The sequence below is a fragment of the Carcharodon carcharias genome, chromosome 7 (genome assembly GCF_017639515.1).
Source record: "Carcharodon carcharias isolate sCarCar2 chromosome 7, sCarCar2.pri, whole genome shotgun sequence".
NCBI lineage: Eukaryota > Metazoa > Chordata > Chondrichthyes > Lamniformes > Lamnidae > Carcharodon > Carcharodon carcharias.
This window is the reverse complement of record NC_054473.1, coordinates 187,751,878-187,771,596: the sequence shown is the minus strand read 5'-3', so window position 1 is coordinate 187,771,596 and position 19,719 is coordinate 187,751,878. Positions and strand designations below refer to the sequence as shown.

The 19,719-nt window shown below is 45.7% G+C and overlaps 1 protein-coding gene across 5 annotated transcripts in view; it reads right to left on the bottom strand.

Annotated features, from left to right (window-relative positions):
• The window catches only part of LOC121280139 (transcription initiation factor TFIID subunit 4-like), a 333,722-nt gene that overhangs the window by 256,174 nt on the left and 57,829 nt on the right, over positions 1-19,719 (bottom strand). For 4 of the 5 annotated variants that reach the window (XM_041191822.1, XM_041191821.1, XM_041191825.1 and 1 more), the window contains exons 4-9: positions 16,006-16,206; positions 15,821-15,868; positions 13,699-13,821; positions 6,590-6,679; positions 5,171-5,431; positions 310-403 (exon numbers count right to left, since the gene is read on the bottom strand). In XM_041191822.1, the coding sequence (XP_041047756.1) occupies positions 310-403; positions 5,171-5,431; positions 6,590-6,679; positions 13,699-13,821; positions 15,821-15,868; positions 16,006-16,206 (817 nt within the window). The remainder of the gene's footprint in view (positions 1-309; positions 404-5,170; positions 5,432-6,589; positions 6,680-13,698; positions 13,822-15,820; positions 15,869-16,005; positions 16,207-19,719) is intronic. The other variant, XM_041191823.1, reaches the window with a different exon arrangement.

Genomic DNA, 19,719 nt, shown 5'->3' with positions numbered 1-19,719 from the left:
AGCAATGTGGTTGACTGTTAAATGTTCTCTGAAATGGCGGCGCAAATCACTCCGTTCAAGGGCAATTAGGGATGGGCAACAAATTCTGGTCTTGCCAATGACACCCACATCCCATGGAAGAATAAAATTAGATGCTCCCAAATCTGCTGACTATTCTCAGCATTCTCCATTTTTATTACAGGTTTCCAGCATGCGTAGCATTTTGCTCTGGTTAGAGTTGGGGATTAGTCATCAAACAGGGCTGAATTTGACGAGACAGTGTTGATGTGATGTTACCGGTCACCAAGTGCAGGTTATTGCTGATCATACCTGGTCTGATAGATGGGGTAATAACCACTGGCAATCTCACTTGAGCTCCTAGACCAGGTTGCCTTTTCACTGTCTGTACTGGGGACTGTACAATCTGTTAAAAGAACAGATGACATGAGATTTTATAATTAATAATAATATAATTATTCATAATATTCTTTACCCTTAATGACTGAAGGCTTCACAGTCTACTTGTGTCTATATTCCACTCAGCCTACTGTGCACACTGATAACAGACCTTGAAGAGTTTTAATGCAGCCTCCTGCACATATACCTTGGCCCTTCATGTGAGACCTGGTCATTGGACACAAGGGGACACTGTATTGAAGAATTCAGTGTTTCTCCAACATCTCACAAGTACAGAAGTTCCAAATATGACGCACATTATCAGAAAAACCAGCAGCGTCTTCACCTCATAAAACAAACGACAATCCCACATACTGCAGTTTAAATGCACAGCTTTTCACTGAAGCAAAATTCTACTCTTCCTCCAAATGAAAATTCCTTGGAAAGCCTGCAGGTTAACTCTCAGCCAAGAGCAAAGTTGCACATTTTACTGAGGCAACAAAATAAACATCGTTTTTCAACATCATTCGTCACTGACTTAATACCAAACATATTTATGAGCATCCCACCTTCCATGGACCCAGTGAGATTGGAGGCGCTTCTCCTCTTGCAGCACCACCCCTGAAAAGGCAGCACCCAACCTCCTGTGAAACATGGGCGTCCCACCTCCCACACCGGATAGCGGGGGCACCCCACCTTCAGCAGCACCACCTGCATCTCACCTAGTGAAGTGCAGGAGCCCCATCTCCCGCAGCATGCCTGCCACCTTCCCAGGAAGTGGGGGAGCCCAACCTCCCACAGCACCGCCTGCCCTGCCTCCTTGAAACAGCAGCACCGCACTTCCCTCCCCCCCACCGTATAACAGTTGTGCCATACTACCTCTCCTCACCATGAAATGCTGGTGCTCCACCTGACCTCTCCTTGAAACAACAGCACCCGACCACCTCCCCCACCAAACAGCGGAACCCTACCACCTCCCCCACCGCCAAACAGCGGAACCCCACCACCTCCCCCACCGCCAAACAGCAGAACCCCACCACCTCCCCCATCGCCAAACAGCGCAACCCCACCTCCCCCACCGCCAAACAGCAGAACCCCACCACCTCCCCCACCACCAAACAGCAGAACCCCAACACCTCCCCCATCGCCAAACAGCGCAACCCCACCACCTCCCCCACCGCCAAACAGCGCAACCCCACCTCCCCCACCGCCAAACAGCGCAACCCCACCACCTCCCCCACCGCCAAACAGCGCAACCCCACCAACTCCCCCACCGCCAAACAGCGCAACCCCACCACCTCCCCCACCGCCAAACAGCGCAACCCCACCACCTCCCCCACCGCCAAACAGCGGAACCCCACCACCTCCCCCACCGCCAAACAGCGCAACCCCACCACCTCCCCCACCGCCAAACAGCGCAACCCCACCACCTCCCCCACCGCCAAACAGCGGAACCTTACCACCTCCCCCACCGCCAAACAGCAGAACCCCACCACCTCCCCCATCGCCAAACAGCGCAACCCCACCACCTACCCCACCACCAAACAGCGCAACCCCACCACCTCCCCCACCGCCAAACAGCGCAACCCCACCACCTCCCCCACCGCCAAACAGCGCAACCCCACCACCTCCCCCACCGCGAAACAACGGAGCCCCACCAGCTCCCCCACAGCCAAACAGCGGCACCCCACCACCTCCCCCACTGCCAAACAGCAGAACCCCACCACCTCCCCCACCGCCAAACAGCGGAACCCCACCACCTCCCCCACCGTGAAACAGCGGAACCCCAGCACCTCCCCCACCGCCAAACAGCGGAACCCCACCGCCAAACAGCGGCACCCCACCACCTCCCCCATCGCCTAACAGCGCAACCCCACCACCTCCCCCACCGCCAAACAGCGCAACCCCACCACCTCCCCCACCGCCAAACAGCGCAACCCCACCACCACCCCACCGCCAAACGGCGGAACCCCACCACCTCCCCCACCGCAAAACAGCGGAACCCCACCACCTCCCCCACCGTGAAACAGCAGAACCCCACCACCTCCCCCACCGCGAAACAACGGAGCCCCACCAGCTCCCCCACCGCCAAACAGCTGCACCCCTCCAGCTCCCCCACCGCCAAACAGCGGCACCCCACCAGCTCCCCCACCGCCAAACAGCGGCACCCCACCTCCCCCACCACCAAACAGCGGAACCCCACCACCTCCCCCACTGCCAAACAGCGGAACACAACCACCTCCCCCACTGCCAAACAGTGGAACCCCACCTCCCCCACCGCCAAACAGCGCAACCCCACCACCTCCCCCACCGCCAAACAGCGGAACCCTACCACCTCCCCACCGCCAAACAGCAGAACCCCACCACCTCCCCCATCGCCAAACAGCGCAACCCCACCACCTCCCCCACCGCCAAACAGCGCAACCCCACCACCTCCCCCACCGCCAAACAGCGCAACGCCACCACCTCCCCCACCGCGAAACAGCGGAACCCCACCACCTCCCCCACCGCGAAACAACGGAGACCCACCAGCTCCCCCAACAGCCAAACAGCGGCACCCCACCACCTCCCCCACCGCCAAACAGCAGAACCCTACCATCTCCCCCACCGCCAAACAGCGGAACCCCACCACCTCCCCCACTGCCAAACAGCGGAACCCCATCACCTCCCCCACCGTGAAACAGCGGAACCCCACCACCTCCCCCACCGCCAAACAGCGGAACCCCACCGCCAAACAGCGGCACCCCACCAGTTCCCCCACCGCCAAACAGCGGCACCCCACCAGCTCCCCCACAGCCAAACAGCGGCACCCCACCTCCCCCACCACCAAACAGCGGAACCCCACCACCTCCCCCACTGCCAAACAGCGGAACCCCACCTCCCCCACCGCCAAACAGCAGAACCCCACCACCTCCCCCACCGCCAAACAGCGGAACCCCACCACCTCCCCCACCGCCAAACAGTGGAACCCCACCACCTCCCCCACCGCCAAACAGCGCAACCCCACCTCCCCCACCGCCAAACAGCAGAACCCCACCACCTCCCCCACCGCCAAACAGCGGAACCCCACCACCTCCCCCACCGCCAAACAGCGGAACCCCACCACCAAACAGGGGAACCCCACCACCTCCCCCACTGTGAAACAGCGGAACCCCACCACCTCCCCCACTGTGAAACAACGGAACCCCACCACCTCCCCCACCATGAAACCGCAGCACTCCGCCGCACCCCCACAGTGAAACAGAGGAACCCCACCACCTCCCCCACCCACGACTATGAAACTGAAACATCCCACCTTCCTGCTCTCCCCCCCGCCCACCATGAAACAGTGGCGCCCCACCTCCCCCATGAACCAATGAAACAGGGACGATACCACCACTCTCCCTTCAACTTGGTGAAACAGGGGTGTTCCCCGCCACTCCTTTGGCATCTGCTAAATATTGAAGAGTAAAGTACTTTTTTTTGTTCCCCATTTGTTCCTGAATATTTTTGTTTGGTGACTGCCTGATTGTGCAAACTGTCTGTCATGCTGAAACCTGACAGATCCAGGGGTCCAGATTAACAAACAAACCTGGAAACAATAAGGTCACTGAAGTAGTTTTGAGTTAGAGACTGCCATTCAACAGGAGGATGAAAGGTGTTTGAGATAAGAGTAAATTCTTTCTGACTTGGTTTCAAATTTAAATGCAGCAGGTTCCTTCTTAAAGATTTCGCCTTTCAAGCAGGATTGAAAGTTTGCTGCTGAAAACGGGAACGCTTGCCAGGGGTGCAACCTGATCGATCTATCAATTTCAAATCTGCTTTTTAAGGCAAGGTTTCGCTTCAGGGACTCTCAACCAACCAAGCAGCAAGGTTTGAACAATGCCCTGGGACTAAACCCCTGCTAAAGCACTCTGTGCTCTCCAACACGCTTGTGTAACTCTCACAGGCAGCACTTGTTACACTTGAAGTGAGAAGCACCCCATAAAATTCAGCAGTGACTATAAGACTACTTACTATAGACTGCTAAGTTCTACTTCGCCCCAAATGCATGGAATACAGCCCATGATTCAGGGTAGCTCTATGTATCAGCTATGGTTTCCTCATTAATACACTATTATTGCAATGCAGCACTGCCTCTGAAAGGGAGCTTTAGAATCACGTAATAAATGTCCTTTCCCCCTTGAGAGCAAGTATCCCGTGCGGTGGCTGGCTTATACTCTATTGTAAGAGTTATTTGGTGTATAACGGAAGCAAGAACAAATTGCACATAGGATGAACATCTTGTCCAATCAAGGATGTCAGTTACTCCTTTGGTGGAACGTACATGAGAAGTGTACACGTATCTTGCAATCATTCCTGTGCACGAACTCATCAGTTAAAGATAAAACTCCAACGTCTGCTCTCTTTCATTTTTTAGTGTTTGGTTCCCTTTCGTCTGAAGCCTTTCAAAGCCGAACATTTAGAAGAGCACTCTTACACCGTTTCCAGCTTTTTAACCTGTATTCACAGGCTGTTAAAACCATTGGTTTCTCCTTTCCAACTGCAGTACATGTCTTCCTCATATTCACCTTTAGTTTTCCCAGCCCGGTGCGTTTTGGTAGGTTTTATAAAATAGTGTGTCGGCCAGCCTCAATCCAATCATGGAACTTATAAGCCGCCTTATCTCTTCCAGCTGCTGACGGACCTTGTGTAAATTTCCAGTGTTTCTATTTCAGATTTCCAGCTGTTAGTTTTGCTTTTCAGCCCTCCAAACTGTCCCAGACTCAACCATTCATGCACTACCATGTATAAGTTAGTCCATGTCACCACATACCAGATGGGTGCTCCGTCCTTCCTGGGCTAAGTTGATGTGTGCCTGTGTCACTGCATTTGTTCCTGAGGCTGTGTTATCAGTGATGGGCTGCCGTATTCGTACAGATGGTCTGGCCACGAGTGTGCTGACAGTCGCTGTCAACTGTGGTGCAGATGTGGTCTGTGCTGCGGCCACTGCCTGCGGCTGCTGAGGTTGCTGATTCACCTGCAGGATGCACTGCTGATTATGAGCCAGGGACTGCCTCAAGGCTGGCAAACTTTTCTGCAGGAAAACAACAAGCAGATAATGCTTAAATGTAATTCAACAGGCAAATGTTTCTTTTTAAACAAGATATACATCCGTTGCTAAAACTAATTGGACCATACGCAAGAATTTTTGACACAGGAAAAGAGCATAGGCTCAATAAACATTTAATATTCCAAAGCCTCCTTCAAGATTTAGGGAGCTGACTACAGTCTCTGTCCAAGGCCAAGGCTCCGGCAAATATTAACGTGTAAATTCCCAATCTCAGTCACAGTGACGGACAAAAATCTCTGACCAACAGGGGGAAAAGGGTCCACAACTGCTTAAAAACTTGCAAAGGATAAATGGAGAATCTGGCTTCTCCTGCTCAATATTCATATGTGTGTCCGTGGGGAAAGCCTGCAGATTGTTAAACTAGAGAAATACATCCCACCTGATCCTCTCTTCTACTACTATTAACACATTCACTTTCCAGCAGATCATCCTCAGTAGCAGGGAACCCATGGGATTTTATACCCTTCCAGGGCGCTGGATCAAACTTGCATCCCCACTGCTCTCCAATTACCATCCAACAAATTGAAGAGAGAACGAGGACTGAAACTGGGAATTTCTTATTCAAGTGCAACTACAAGCTTCAGAACTGCCAATCCCTTCCCTCCAGCTCCCGACCACCCCCAAGATACAACGTGTGTAAATTATCCACAAGTGAAAGTGAAGGTCACAACCTCAACACAATCCCCAAGTGTGGGTAATTCCGTGCACACTTTAGTCAAAGTGATAACAGTCGGGCTTAAGATTGGAAAGTCACTCCCTCCTTAGATCCAGGTAGAGACAGGGTCCCTTACAGCAGCTACGTTGTCAAGTTTGTCCTCAGCCTCTACCCACACTAATTCTTTTGATTGTGACTAATATGAGCAAAATTAAAATCTCACTTCTCTGAGACTTAGGGCAAACTACATTATCAAATTCAGCTTCGCTCTCTGTGGAACCCACACTACACCTGCCCTGGGAGAGTCTAATGGGAGGCTAGAGGGAGCTTTACTCTGTATCTAGCAGGGTTTTCTTACTATGAAAGAAGCTGCAGAGTGTCCAATTCTTACAGGACCTGTAGATGTACATAAAGTGCACACAGGTCGCCGTATAAAAATATACATCCTGTTTCTATTCGTACCACACCTTGAGAAAAGGCACCAGGTATGGCTGTGGGGATGATTTAAGTTCTGACTGAAGTCTGTTTGTGAACTCTTCTGGTTCAATCTTAGAGTCCTTCAAAAGAGAAAAAGACAGACAGTTAGGATTTTTCAGAGTTAGCAACATTTTCAATTTCAGGTTATGTTGTCCATTTCTCTTGGATGGGATTGCCATTTGTCTCCACAAGGAAGAGGTCAGTAAAAAAGGGCTAAGGCTGGGCACGGAATAACTTCCCCCCCATCTTGCCCCTCACCAATCCACTTTTGCCAGCTCTTCAACTGAAACCATTCACACTCGTCCCACTTCCCTGCTTTGTCCCTATGAGTGTGCGACCTCAACGGAGTGAGAGAGGTTGATGAGCTGAGGGAAACTTAAATATCTTTCTAAAAATCTAATATTGCTTGTAATTAACATTTAACTACAAATACTGTTTAACTGCAAGGACTGTTTAAATTAGAAGTCTCATCGAGGGCCTAAGCAGGGAGGTAGGAGCTCTCAGTTGGCAGCTGCTGAAATAGCTAATTAAGAAAACCAGCTTGAACTGGTCTTGCTGTACCTGGGCTCAGCTAGTCCCTTGATTTAGAACATATAAATTCAGACATTCTCAGTGCCAACCAACACTGAGTGTGCAACCTCAACAGAATGAGAGTTTGGTGAGCTGTGGGAGGTGAGGAGTGCAGGGAGGTGCTCCTTTGCTTTTTTAACTTGTTCACCCAGTAGGAACCAGTTCTTTCTCAACAACATGGAAAAATGCTAGCTGTTCGGTGAGTATCTGGTAAGTGGCCAGCGTCAATTCCTAAGTTTTAAAATAGCACAGGAATTTGTGATAAGGTTATTAAATATATAAAAGAAAATAAATAACTGAATAAAATAATTAAGTAATTAATTAAAGCACATAAGTATGGCAAGACAGGTAGTGTGTTGTGGCTGAAGCATGCAGGAGTTCCTGGATGCCAGTGTAATTCAGATGTGCTTGCCCTGGATTAAGTGTCTGCTGCTTGAGGAGCTTTGGCTCAGGGTCACCGAGCTGGAGACTGAGCTGCAGACATTGTGACATGTTAGGAAGGGGGAAAATTACCTGGATGCTTTGTACCAAGAGGCAGTCACACCCATTAAGGATAGAATCTTCTGATTTAGGAGATGGTCAGGGACACAAAGGTGTGACTATAGCTGAGGCAGTGAAGGGGGGGCCAGAGGGCAGGAATATCAGCCTCCGCAACTGTCCAATAGGTATGAGGCTGTTTCAGCTTGTTTGGATGAGAGCAGGGGCTGCCGGGTGGATGAGCTGACTGACCAAAGCTCTGTGGTACAAGAAGCACAAAGCAATGTAATGGTAGTAAGGGACAGTATAGTGAGAGGCAGCAAGGAGCAAAGGACCAGACAGCTACATTGCCTGCCCGGTACAAGAGATCAGGACATTTGCTCAGGACAGAGAGGAATTTGCAGTAGGAAGGGAGGATCCAGTGGTTGTGATGCATTAAGGTACCAACGACATAAGCAGGATGAGGAGCTGAGCATCAAAGATAATTTCTGCATTACTACCTGAGCCACTTTCAAATTGGCAAAGGACAATTATGATGAGAGAAATGAATGCGTGGCTCAAAGATTGATATGGGAGAAGTGGGTTCCGGTTTGTGGTGCACTGGCACCAGTATTGGGGAAAATGGGATCTGTACCGTTGGGACAGTCTACACCTGAACCGTGCTGGGGCTGGTGTCCTTGCAAAACACTAAACTAGGGAAGTAGAGAGAGTTTTAAACTGAATAATGAGGGTAACGGATCAAATTTGGGAAGATGTAGTAAACCATAGAGTACAAACAAGGCAAGAAAGAAAGGTATTAATATGGCAAATGATAAATGGACTATGACAGGAAGGGACAGGGAGTACAAGCCTAAAAGTAAATCTGCAGCTAAGACTAGATGCTACAAAAATAATAGGCCGACAAAACTAAAGGGTCTGTAACTAAATGCACGTATCGTTCGAAACAACCAGATTTTTTTTATTCATTTAGGGAATGCGGACTTCACTGGCTGGGCCAGCATTTATTGCCCATCCCTAGTTGCCCTTGAGAAGATGGTGGTGAGCTGCCTTCTTCAACCGCTGCAGTCCATGTGGTGTAGGTACACCCACAGTTTTGTTAAGAAAGGATGTTCCAGGATTTTGACCCAGTGACAGTGAAGGAACGGCGATATATTTCCAAGTCAGGATGGTGCGTGACTTGGAGGGGAACTTCCAGATGGTGTTGTTCCCATCTATCTGCTGCTCTTGTCCTTCTAGATGGTAGTGGTCATGGGTTTGGAAGGTGCTGTCTAAGGAGCCTTGTTGAATTCCTGCAGTGCATCTTGTAGATGGTACACACACTGCTGCTACTGTGCGTCGGTGGTGAGAGGAGCCAGTGTTTGTGGATGTGGCAAGTAACATTCGCGCCACACAAGTGTCAGGCAATAACCTTCTCCAACAAGAGAAAATCCAACCATCACTCCTTGATGTTTAATGGCATTACCATCACTGAATTTCCCACTATCAACATCCTGGAGGTTACCATTGACCAGAAACTGACCTGGACTAGCTATATAAATACTGTGGCTACAAGAGCAGGTCAGAAGCTATGAATCCTGTGGCCAGTAACTCAGTTCCTGACTTCCCAAAGCCTGTCTACCATCGACAAAGCACAAGTCAGGAGTGTTGGAATACTCCCCTCTTGCCTGGATGAGTGCAGTTCCCACAACACTCAAGAAGCTTGACACTGTCCAGGACAAAGCAGCCCACTTGACTGGTATCCCATCCACAAACATTCATTCCCCCCACCGCCGACGCACAGTAGCAGCAGTGTGTACCATCCACAAGTTGCACTGCAGAAACTCACCTAGGCTCCTCAGACAGCACCTTCCATACCCACAATCACTACCATCTCGAAGGACTGGGGCAGTAGAGACAAGGGAACACCACCACCTGCAAGTTGCCCTCCAAACCGCTCAGTATCCTGACGTGGAACTACATCGCCGTCCCTTCATTGTCACTGGGTCAAAATCCTGCAACTCCCTCCCTAACATCACTGTGGGTCTATCTACATGTACTGCAGCAGTTCAAGAAGGCGGCTCACCACCAACTTCTCAAGCGATAGACAATAAATGCTGGCCTGGCCAGCCGAGCCCACAACACCTGAATGAATTTTTTAAAAATTAGAGAAGGTTGGCCCAAGTTCAGGAAACCAGGATGTAAAAGCAGTTTGGGTTGAGATGAGAAATGAACAAGGCAAAGTGTCACTTGTGCGAGTGGTGTACAGGCCCTATAATTGTAACTACATGGTAGGACAGAATATAAAAGAAGAAATAATGGAAGCTTGTCAGAAAGGTGCAGTAATAATCATGGGGGATTTTAAACTACATATAGACTAGAAAAGTCAGAAAGGCAAAGGTAGCGTAGATGAGGAGTTCACAATGTTTTTGGGATAGTTTCTGGAGCTTACCAGAGAGGAAGCGACACGAGATATGATATTGAGCAATGAGATATTATTAACTTATACTCTCACAGTGAAAGCACCCCTCGGTAGCAGCAATCATAATATAACTGAATTTTACGTTCATTTTGATAGAGAAACGAGTGCATCCAAGACTAGTATTTTAAACTTAAATAAGGGCAATTATGAGGGCACAAAAGCAGAGCTAGCTAAAGTCAACTGGCAAATGAGGTTAAGGGATAGTTCAATAGAGGTTCAGCGGCAGACAGTTAAAGGGGTATTTCAGAATACACGGAATAGATACATGCCGATGAGAAAGAAAAATTCCAAGGGGAGGGCCCACCATCCATGATTAACTAAAAAAGTTAAAGACAGCATCAAACTTAAAGAGAAAGCATATAATTATGCAAAAGACAGGTGGAAGGTCAGAAGACTGGAATGAATATAAAGAGTAGCAAAGAATGACAAAAAGATTAATAAGGAGTGAAAAATTCGAGTAAGAAAGTTAGCTAGTAATATAAAGACGGATAGTAAGAGTTTCTATAGATATTTAACTTAAAGAGTGAACAAAGTGAGCGTTGGTCCTATAGAGAGTGCATCTGGGAATTGAGAATGGAAAGTAGGGAGATGGCAGATGAATTAAACTGGTATTTTGCTTCAGTCTTCACTATAGAGGACACAAGTCACATCCTGGAAATAGCTGTAAGTCAGGAAATGGAAAGGAGGGAGGAACTCGGGAAAATTACAATCACCAAGGAAGTGGTATTAAGCAAACTGTTGGGGCTGCAGGCTGACAAATCCCCAGGTCTGGATGGATTTCACCCTAAGGTCTTGAACGAAGTGGCTAGTGAGATAGTTGATGCTACTGATTGATTGGTTTAGACTGATTTTAATTTTCCAAAATTCCCTAGATTTGAGGAAAATTCCATTAGATTGGAAAATAGAAAACGCAACTCCTTTATTCAAAAAGGGAGGGAAACAGAAAGCAGAAAACTACAGGCCAGTTAGCCTAACATCTGTCATAGGGAAAATGTTAAAAGCTCTTATTAAAGATGTTATAGCAGGGCACTTAGAAAAAATCAAGGCAATCAGGAAGGGTCAACATGGTTTTGTGAAAGGAAAATCATGTTTAACCAATTTATTGGAGTTCTTTGAAGGAGTCACATGTGCTGTGGATAAAGGGGAACCTGTGGATGTACTGTACTTAGATTTCCAGGGGACATTTGACAAAGTGCCACATGAAAGGCTATCGCAGAAAATAAAAGCTCATGGTATGAGGGATAACATATTGCCATGGATAGAAGATTGGCTAGCTAACAAGCAGAGAGTTGGCGTAAATGGGTCTTTTTTCTGGTTGGCAGGATGCGACAAGTAGTGTGCCACAGGGATCAGTACTGTGGCCTCAACTTTTTACAATTTATATAAATGACGTGGATAAAAGGACCAAAGGATTGGTTGCTAAATTTGCTGACAACAAAAGATAGGTAGGAAAGTAAATTGTGAAGAGGATGTAAGGAGGCTACAAAGTGATATAGATAGGTGAAGCGAGTGGGTAAAGATCTGGCAAATGGAGTGTAATGTGGGCAAATGTGAAATCGTTCATTTTGGCAGGAAGACTGAAAAAGCTTATTATCTAAATGGTGAGAGATGGCAGAACTCAGATTCAGAGGCATATGGGTGCCCTCATGCATGAATCACAAAAGGTTAGCATGCAGGTTCGGCAAGCAATTAGGAAAGCTCATAGAATTTTATTATTTGTGAGAGGACTTGATTACAAAAGTAGGGAGGTTGTCTCATGAGGAAAGGCTGAACAAGTTAGCCTTGTATCCACTGGAATCTAGAAGACTGAGAAGTGACTTGATTGAAACATACAAGGTCCTGAGGACTCTTGACAGGGTGGATTTGAACAGAATGTTTGCCCTTGTGGGAGGATCTGGGGGGGTCACTGTTTAAAAATAAGGGGTCGCTCATTTAAGACAGAAATGAGGAGAAATTTTTTGACTGTCGTCTTTGGAACTCTCTTCCTCAAAAGGCTATGGAAGCAGAGTCTTTGAATATTTTTAGGGAAGAGCTAAATAAATTCTTGATTAACAAAGGGGTGAAAAGTTATCAGGGGTAGGTGGGAATGTCAGCCATGATCTTATTGAATGGCGGAGCAGGCTCGAGGGGCCGAGTGGCCTACTCCTGCTAAGTCGTATGTTCGTCCACGCTTTTAAAACCTTTAAGTATTGAAGGGTTAAATTTTTCAGTTTTATTGTGCGCTTACAGTGATGCATTCCAAATCCTTCCCATTTAAGCCAGTTAGGATTGACGTCAGGAAGCACTTCTTCACACAAAGGGTAGCAGAATTTGGAAACATTCCCCTGCACCTCACTTAGTGCCCCCACATAACCACCAAAAAAGGCTGTGAAATTTAGGGGTCAACTGGAGCTTTCAAAACAGAGTTCAACTGAATTTTTTGAGGCAAGGGTATCAAGGAATATGGAGCTAAGGGGGGAAAATGGAACTGTGCTACAGATCAGTCATGATCGAACAGCAAATGACAGAACCAGCTCAAAGGGCTGAATAGCTAACTCCTGTTACCATGTCTCTTGTGTTGATCCTGAGTCTTTTATGAATTCACTGCCCAGTTGAACAAATCTTTCACTCTTGTAAACGTTTTCATTTTTATGGAATAACTTTATAGATCCCCACAATCATTTCTGCTTCAAGATGTATAATCTGTCATTGTAAGTTTATCCTGTCCACCCCTATTTCAGTTTAGGTGATCTATGATGTACCTCCTTCACGGTGCCAAGATCCTTTTTGTAAAAGGATCTACAAAACTGCACATTACTCTGACCTAACCTGTGCTTTACAAATATAGCATCTTGCTCTTCTATAGCATCCCACTATATAATTATAATTCGCCCTTTTTCAATCTGTAAACCTGTTTTGAAAGACTGTGTATCTGCACTGTTTTTACTGTGAACTAGGTTGTATTTCTATTATTATTTTCCACCAAATGTGTTACTTTATGTTAATTCATGTTTAACGGCATCTGCCACAGACCTGTTCACTCTCCTGTACTTTGTGCCCTCCTGTGATCTTCCTCCCCAATTCAACAGCAGCAAAAGGTCACATTCATTCCATCCCCATGTCCATGTTTTGTCTATACAGGAATACAAGACAAGTGCAGGTTCGACTCCCAGCACCAGCTCCATCACCATCTTGTGAAAAAAGTTACTCATTCCTACTCTGTGATTTCTACTCATTAGTCTCTTAAAGAACACTATCAGATGCTTTTTGAAACTTGTAAGTGGTTCTGTAGATTACAAAATGAAGGGTAGCACTTGCAACCTCTTATTATCACTCAAGTATGCATGTATTGGGCAATTTCAATGCAAACAATATGACTGATTTCTTATTTACTGCTGTAATTATTTGCTCACATGGTGCAAATACATTCTTTGCTTTTCCAGCAACACAAGAACACACTGAGCTGAACAGTCCATTTTAAATAGGCAGCAGCCCTCAGCAAATCCTGGAACTTTGGTCCATATTCAGGCTAACCTCACACTGTGGGAGTCTGATATTCCATGAAAATTACAATTACTACTATAAAACTAGTTAGAAGCAAGCTCTGCCACTTGCCAACAGATCTTGAACAAGGCTCTTCACATTCCGGGAAGTGTCTGCAGACTGTCCACTGTGTGATGCAAGTTTAATCAAGGTTGCAAGAAAGTTCTTGCACTTCTTCACATTTTCCTGCATTTCCTAGATTTAAAAGACGAAAACATGAGCATTAATCACAAGTATTTATTTCCCTCTCTTGTACTTCTTTCCCGAGTCTTTTTCCCTGATCTCCTGAAGGATCTGGATGTCAATATTCTATGCTTAGAAGGATAGAAGTACTGTCTCCACATATGAGGAGTGGTGCTGCTCACAATGCTACTTGCGAGGCAGTACTCATTTCGGTTATTCACCCAAAAATGACTCAAATTCAACTCATCATTGTTTAGTCTCTGGTCAGTCATCAGGCAAAGATGATCGCCTCAGCGAGATGAAACAGGGCTAAGTTGGGCTGGGGTCATACAAGTGGCTCCAGGGTTCAAACAGAAATGAGGTGACACACCTCCTGATACAAGTTCGGAACCAAGATAACCCATGGCAGAGTTGGCAACTTGGTACTATTGGTGCCAATCATCGAGCAGCCAGCCATGCTTTCTAGTAAAATCTGAATGTGTAGCCCAGAAACCAAGGATTGAGACGCTTTCTAGTCAGCTCCATGTAGCCTCTAAATTGTTATAGGCTTGCAAGCCAGAGCTATAATCGCAATATTTAAATTTCCAAGGGTCTTCATAGAGTAAACAGGTAAAAACAATTTCCTCTGGTTGGAGAGTCAATGACAAGGGGTCATGAATTTAGCACTGTCACTAAGGAAGTGAAGAGAGAGAGAGACAAGAAACCTCTAGATAGAGGATTACTGGAACATCAAACGTTTTGCCACAGGGAGCAACTGAGGCAGAAATCATTGTATTCTTTGAAGGAAGATCAAATAAATATTTGCATCAGCGAATGATACAGGGCTATGGAGAAAGCGGAGAAACATGACAGCCCAAATAGCCTCCTCTGAGTTGAGTAGTCCTGGCTGTACAAACAGTGACTACAGCAATCCAATGCTACCCTTGCTTGATGTCCACACACATGTACAATGACAACTTGCATTTAAATAGCACCTTTCACTGAAGGAATATCCAAAGGGAGTGCCAAACTCGGACTGCCAGAAAGCAATCAGGAGCAGAAACCCAAGCTTAAGTTTCTCCACTTCCAAGGCCAGGGAAGCAAAATTATGAGCATCTCTCTCCCAGGAGCCTTGTTACTGACCAAGTCACTACTGATGTTAATCCAGCTCCCTCACACAGTCAGTAAGCCCTCCCAGCAAGCTGCCCCATCAACATTTGGTTTTTGTTAAAAGATTGTTGACAATTCCAGTTTGCAGAAACAATACAGTAAAATTCTCACAAAGAATGGATTTCTTGTTAAACTTTACAATCTAAATTCTCTAACACCAAATGCATCCCTACACAATTCCATTCATTTTTCTGGATTGCTCTCCCTTCTACTCCTGAAGGTTGTTACTTTTGCTAGCACTCAGTTCCCTAAGCACTGTCAAACATTCGGTACCTCACTTAACTCCATGAGAGCACTGGCACACCATTCAAGTGTGAAAGACATCACAACCTATTCAACTGCATGTGGCATCGCTGCCAAACTTGATCCCACTGAAATCTCACACATATGGACAGACAAAAACACACACACACAGCAAGGAACAGAGGGAAATGAGCAGGAATGGTGACGCTGGCTGATTTGACTTTTACTCAACCCAGTGCTGCTGCTCTGGCTGAGTTCAGTTATCATAGCACAGACTGCTGAGAAAGTCTGGGCTCATCCTGATCTCCAAGAATGAGTCTGGCACTGGGTGATGTATTCATCTACTGAACGAACAGTTCAAATTCCCTCAACAAAAAATTTAGTCGAAGTCTCAAGCATTATGAACAGGAATTAACAAGGGGTACATTTGTCAGCTCTGCAAGTTCCTTTTTGGGCAGCGTGTCCGGCAGCACAGAGCTACAGGACATTGCTAAGTTAATCATTGGCACCTCCTCCACAGGAAAAGGGAAGATTTGTGTCTCAGTCACTGCCAGATCAGATCACGTCACATGCGTCCCAGCAGCCAGCTGAAGAGTGACATCAGCTCAGGCTAGGTTACCTGTCCAGCTTTCGCCAGGGGTGCAGCAGGATGTGGTGCCAGGGAAACCTAGGGTAGGGGAGGAGACAAGAACACGAATAAGGTTAAACACATTCACCACCACATCCTGGATCTCTTGAAGAGAATTGGTAAAGTCAATTTTTAAGAAAAGTATTTCTTAAAGAAATCAATGCGACCACAAAGACCTGTGTAACTGCGGGCGTTCCTGGCAGCGGGGAACTGGGTATAACTTGAGGATGGACTTGCAGTTGTGTCTTGGTTGCAGATTGGGGCTGAAGTGAAGCGGTGGTCTGGGTTGGGGCTTGAGACATGATGGTGTGATGGCTGCCCACACCAGTTAAGGTTGTTGTGTATACAGTCTGGGAAGTGCTGGTACGGCCAGATATCTGCAACAAATAACAGCAACTTTAAATCTCACCAACTGGTGGAAAATATTCTTATCCAAAATAAAAACAGAATATACTTTAAGCACTCATTAAGCCTGGCAACATCGGTGGAGGGCGATATAGATTTCAGATTGATGATCTTTTCATCAGAACTTACCAGAGCAGAATTTTAACACTCATGCAGCCTGCTGGCCAGTTTAAGGGACTTAACAGGGTCCTTTTTGCTGGGAGGATGTTTCCCTGACTGGGAAGCCTAGAACATGGGATCACAGTCATGACACCACAATTGTCATTTGGCCCTTTGAGCCTGCTCTGCCATTCCATATGACCATGGCTGACCCTCTATCGATGCCACACTCTCGCTCTCTCCCCATGCCCATTGACATCTTTAGAGTTCAGAAATCTATTTCCTTCTTAAATATATTCAGTAACTTGGCCTCCACAGCCTTGTGGTAGAGAATTCCACAGCTTCACCACCCTCTGAGTGAAGAAGCTTCTCCTCATCTCAGTCCCAAATGGCCTAAACCGTATCCTTGAGATTGTGTTCTAGATCCCCCAACCAGGGGAAATATCATCTCAGCATCCAGTCTGTCCAGCCCTGTCAGAATTTTATACTTTTCAATGAGATCCCCTCTCATTCTTCTATATTCCACTGAATACAGGCCTAGTCAGCCCAATTTCTCCTCATACGACAATTGTGCCATCCCAGGAATCAGTCTAGTATAGAAATGGTTGAGATATTGACCATTTTGGACTGAGGAGGTTATGAATCTTTGGAATTCTTGACCCAGAGAGCTATGCATGCTTTGTTGTTGAGTATACGCAAGGCAGAGATTAATAGATTTTTGGGTTTTAAGGGTATTAAGGGATATGGAGATAGTGCGGCAAAGTGGAGTCAAGGTAGATCAGCCATGATCTCATTGAATAACCAAGCACGTTTGAAGGACAGAATAGCCTCCTCCTGCTCCTATTTCTTCTGCTCATGCTCTATTCGAGACTTCTTTTTATTTTCAGGATGTAGACATCATTGCCAATTATACATTACACTGTCAATGTGGTGGCTGGCCTTGTTGTAGAAGGTTGATACAACTGAGTGCCTTGCCAGACCACAAGAGGTTAGTTAAGAGTCAACCATATTGCTGTGGGACTGAGATACATACAATAAGCCCTGATGGGTTAAATACAGATTTTCTTCCTGAAAGAATTAGTTAACCAGTTGAATTTTTAACAATCATCCAACATCTTCATTGTCACTTTTACTGAGGCAAGTTTTTCTTATTTCTGATTTTTGAAACCAAATTCAAATTCTCAAACTGTCCGAGTGGGGTTTGAAATCTTGCTCTCTGGATTAATAGCCCAGTAATAGGACCACTTATACAACTTTATCACCAGAAGCAAACATTTGTACAACAGTATTCAAGTAAAATCCTTGACAAGTTGACAAAAAGGGAACTTTGGCATTGCTAGATTTTTTTTTTAGGTATTTTAAATCCTTACCAATCTCCCTTGGAATTGCACAAAAAGAGTCTGAATCCAGTCCCGTCATCGGGTAAAGCAGGGTTAGAAGGGATCATTGGTACAAAGTACGTGTTCTCACTCAGCTTCCAGTTTGAAGTCATAAATTCTGTCCTCCTTATATTTTTATTATAAATTCTATGGCCATAATTTTAATGGAAAAATGCTACATAAACTTGTCATACTGCAGGAATTCACTAAGGCTCCTGAGACAACACCTTCCAAACCCACGATCACTACCATCTAGAAGGACAAGGGCTGCAGATAGATGGGAACACCACCACCTGGAAGTAACCCTCCAAAAAACTCACCATCCTGACTTGGAAATGTATCGCTATTCCTGATTGCCGCTGGGTCAAAATTCTGGAACTCCCTTCCTAACAGCACTGTGGGTGTACCTACACCATATGGACTGCAGGGGTTCAAGGAGGCAGCTCACCGCCACCTTCTCAAGGGCAACTAGGGATGGGCAATAAAAGCTGGCCCAGCCAGCGACACCAACATCCCATAAATTAATTTTAAAAAGTTACACACTCCACCAGTAATCGTGCCAATTAAGGATATAATTACAGCAACTCCCAACTTCAGATAAGATTACATTTTCATCTGACATCAGAATCCATAAGTGCAAAGTGTTGACAAATTGTGCACAGACATGAACATTAATATATTAACTGGATTCAAGCAACCCAAATTAAAAATGGAGGCTACTCCTTTCCTTGTTTTAAAATGGAGGACCTGTGATGGTCTGTTTCAGGAAGATTCTCTTCGGCAAGTTAAAGATGGAGTCTGGTACAGCCATGGTGTTTTTGGCTGAGTGCAGGCCACAGATGTGCATTGGGATGAAGATGATTTGACTTATATTCCATGCAATAAAGGAGAGGTAAGGAAATAAAACTGATCCAGAGAAATTATTTCCTCTGGTTTGGAATCTAGAATAAAAGGACACAACGTTAAAATTAGAGCTAATCATGAGACAAAATTAAGGAGGACCTTCCCCATACAAAGGGCAGGGGAATTTTTTTTGCTCTTTCATGGGTGTTATGTGTGTATAATAATATTCGTAATATTTTTCTAGTTTATTGTGGTGAGTTTATGGGGGTTGTGTTTTTGCGTGTGTGAGAGAGATTTAATTACATTTTGTAGCCAAGCAGACTGCAAGTTGAAGTTATCAAAGGTAGTAAGGTGTAGACGTGTCTTTAATATGCTAATGAGTAAACATGTTTGGGGTCTTAGCATGTAAGATGTAAATGGAATTTGCATTTTTAGATAGATGAGGGGGAGTGAATTTCAAAGAGGTTAATGAGAACAGTAGTAACATGAAAAAAGTTGTATTATAAGAAAGGTTTAAGTTCCAAAGAGATGGTAGAACAATGGAATTTATATATTAAAAAGACTGAAACATATATAAAGGAGAATGAGGCTGTGTGTCAGGAGAAGGCATCGTAAGATCTAACAGAAGAGTGTAAAGCCTCCAGGATTTGTGCATGAAGTCTGCTGTCTACAAAAACCAAAGTTGAAGAAAGCCACTTCGAATAACACAACACCCTGGATAGTGGAAACTTGCTGGATCTGTTTAACATCTAAAAAATCTATTTTTAGACTGTTGCCTTAAAGGGGGTGTAACTGGGAGACAGGTTAATTAGGGATTTTACGAGTTATTATAGTAGTGATCTGTAGTCCTATGTATGTGCTTGAAATCTTCTCTTTTGTTAATTAATATTTTAATGTTAGTTTTTAAAAAATCTCTGACTTATTATTTCTGAATTCAGGGCACGCATCTCAAAATAAATACAAATTGCAAAGCCATTGTGATAGCGTGATCGAATTTCCCTTGTGGATTTGATCCACCTGCCACAAGTCATCTGCTGCATCTTAACAACGGGATGTGAGCATCGCTGACAAGGCCAGCATTTGTTGCCCATCCCTAATGTCCCTTGAGAAGGTCGTGATGAGCCACCTTCTTGAACCTCTGCAGTCCACGTGGTGCAGTTAGGA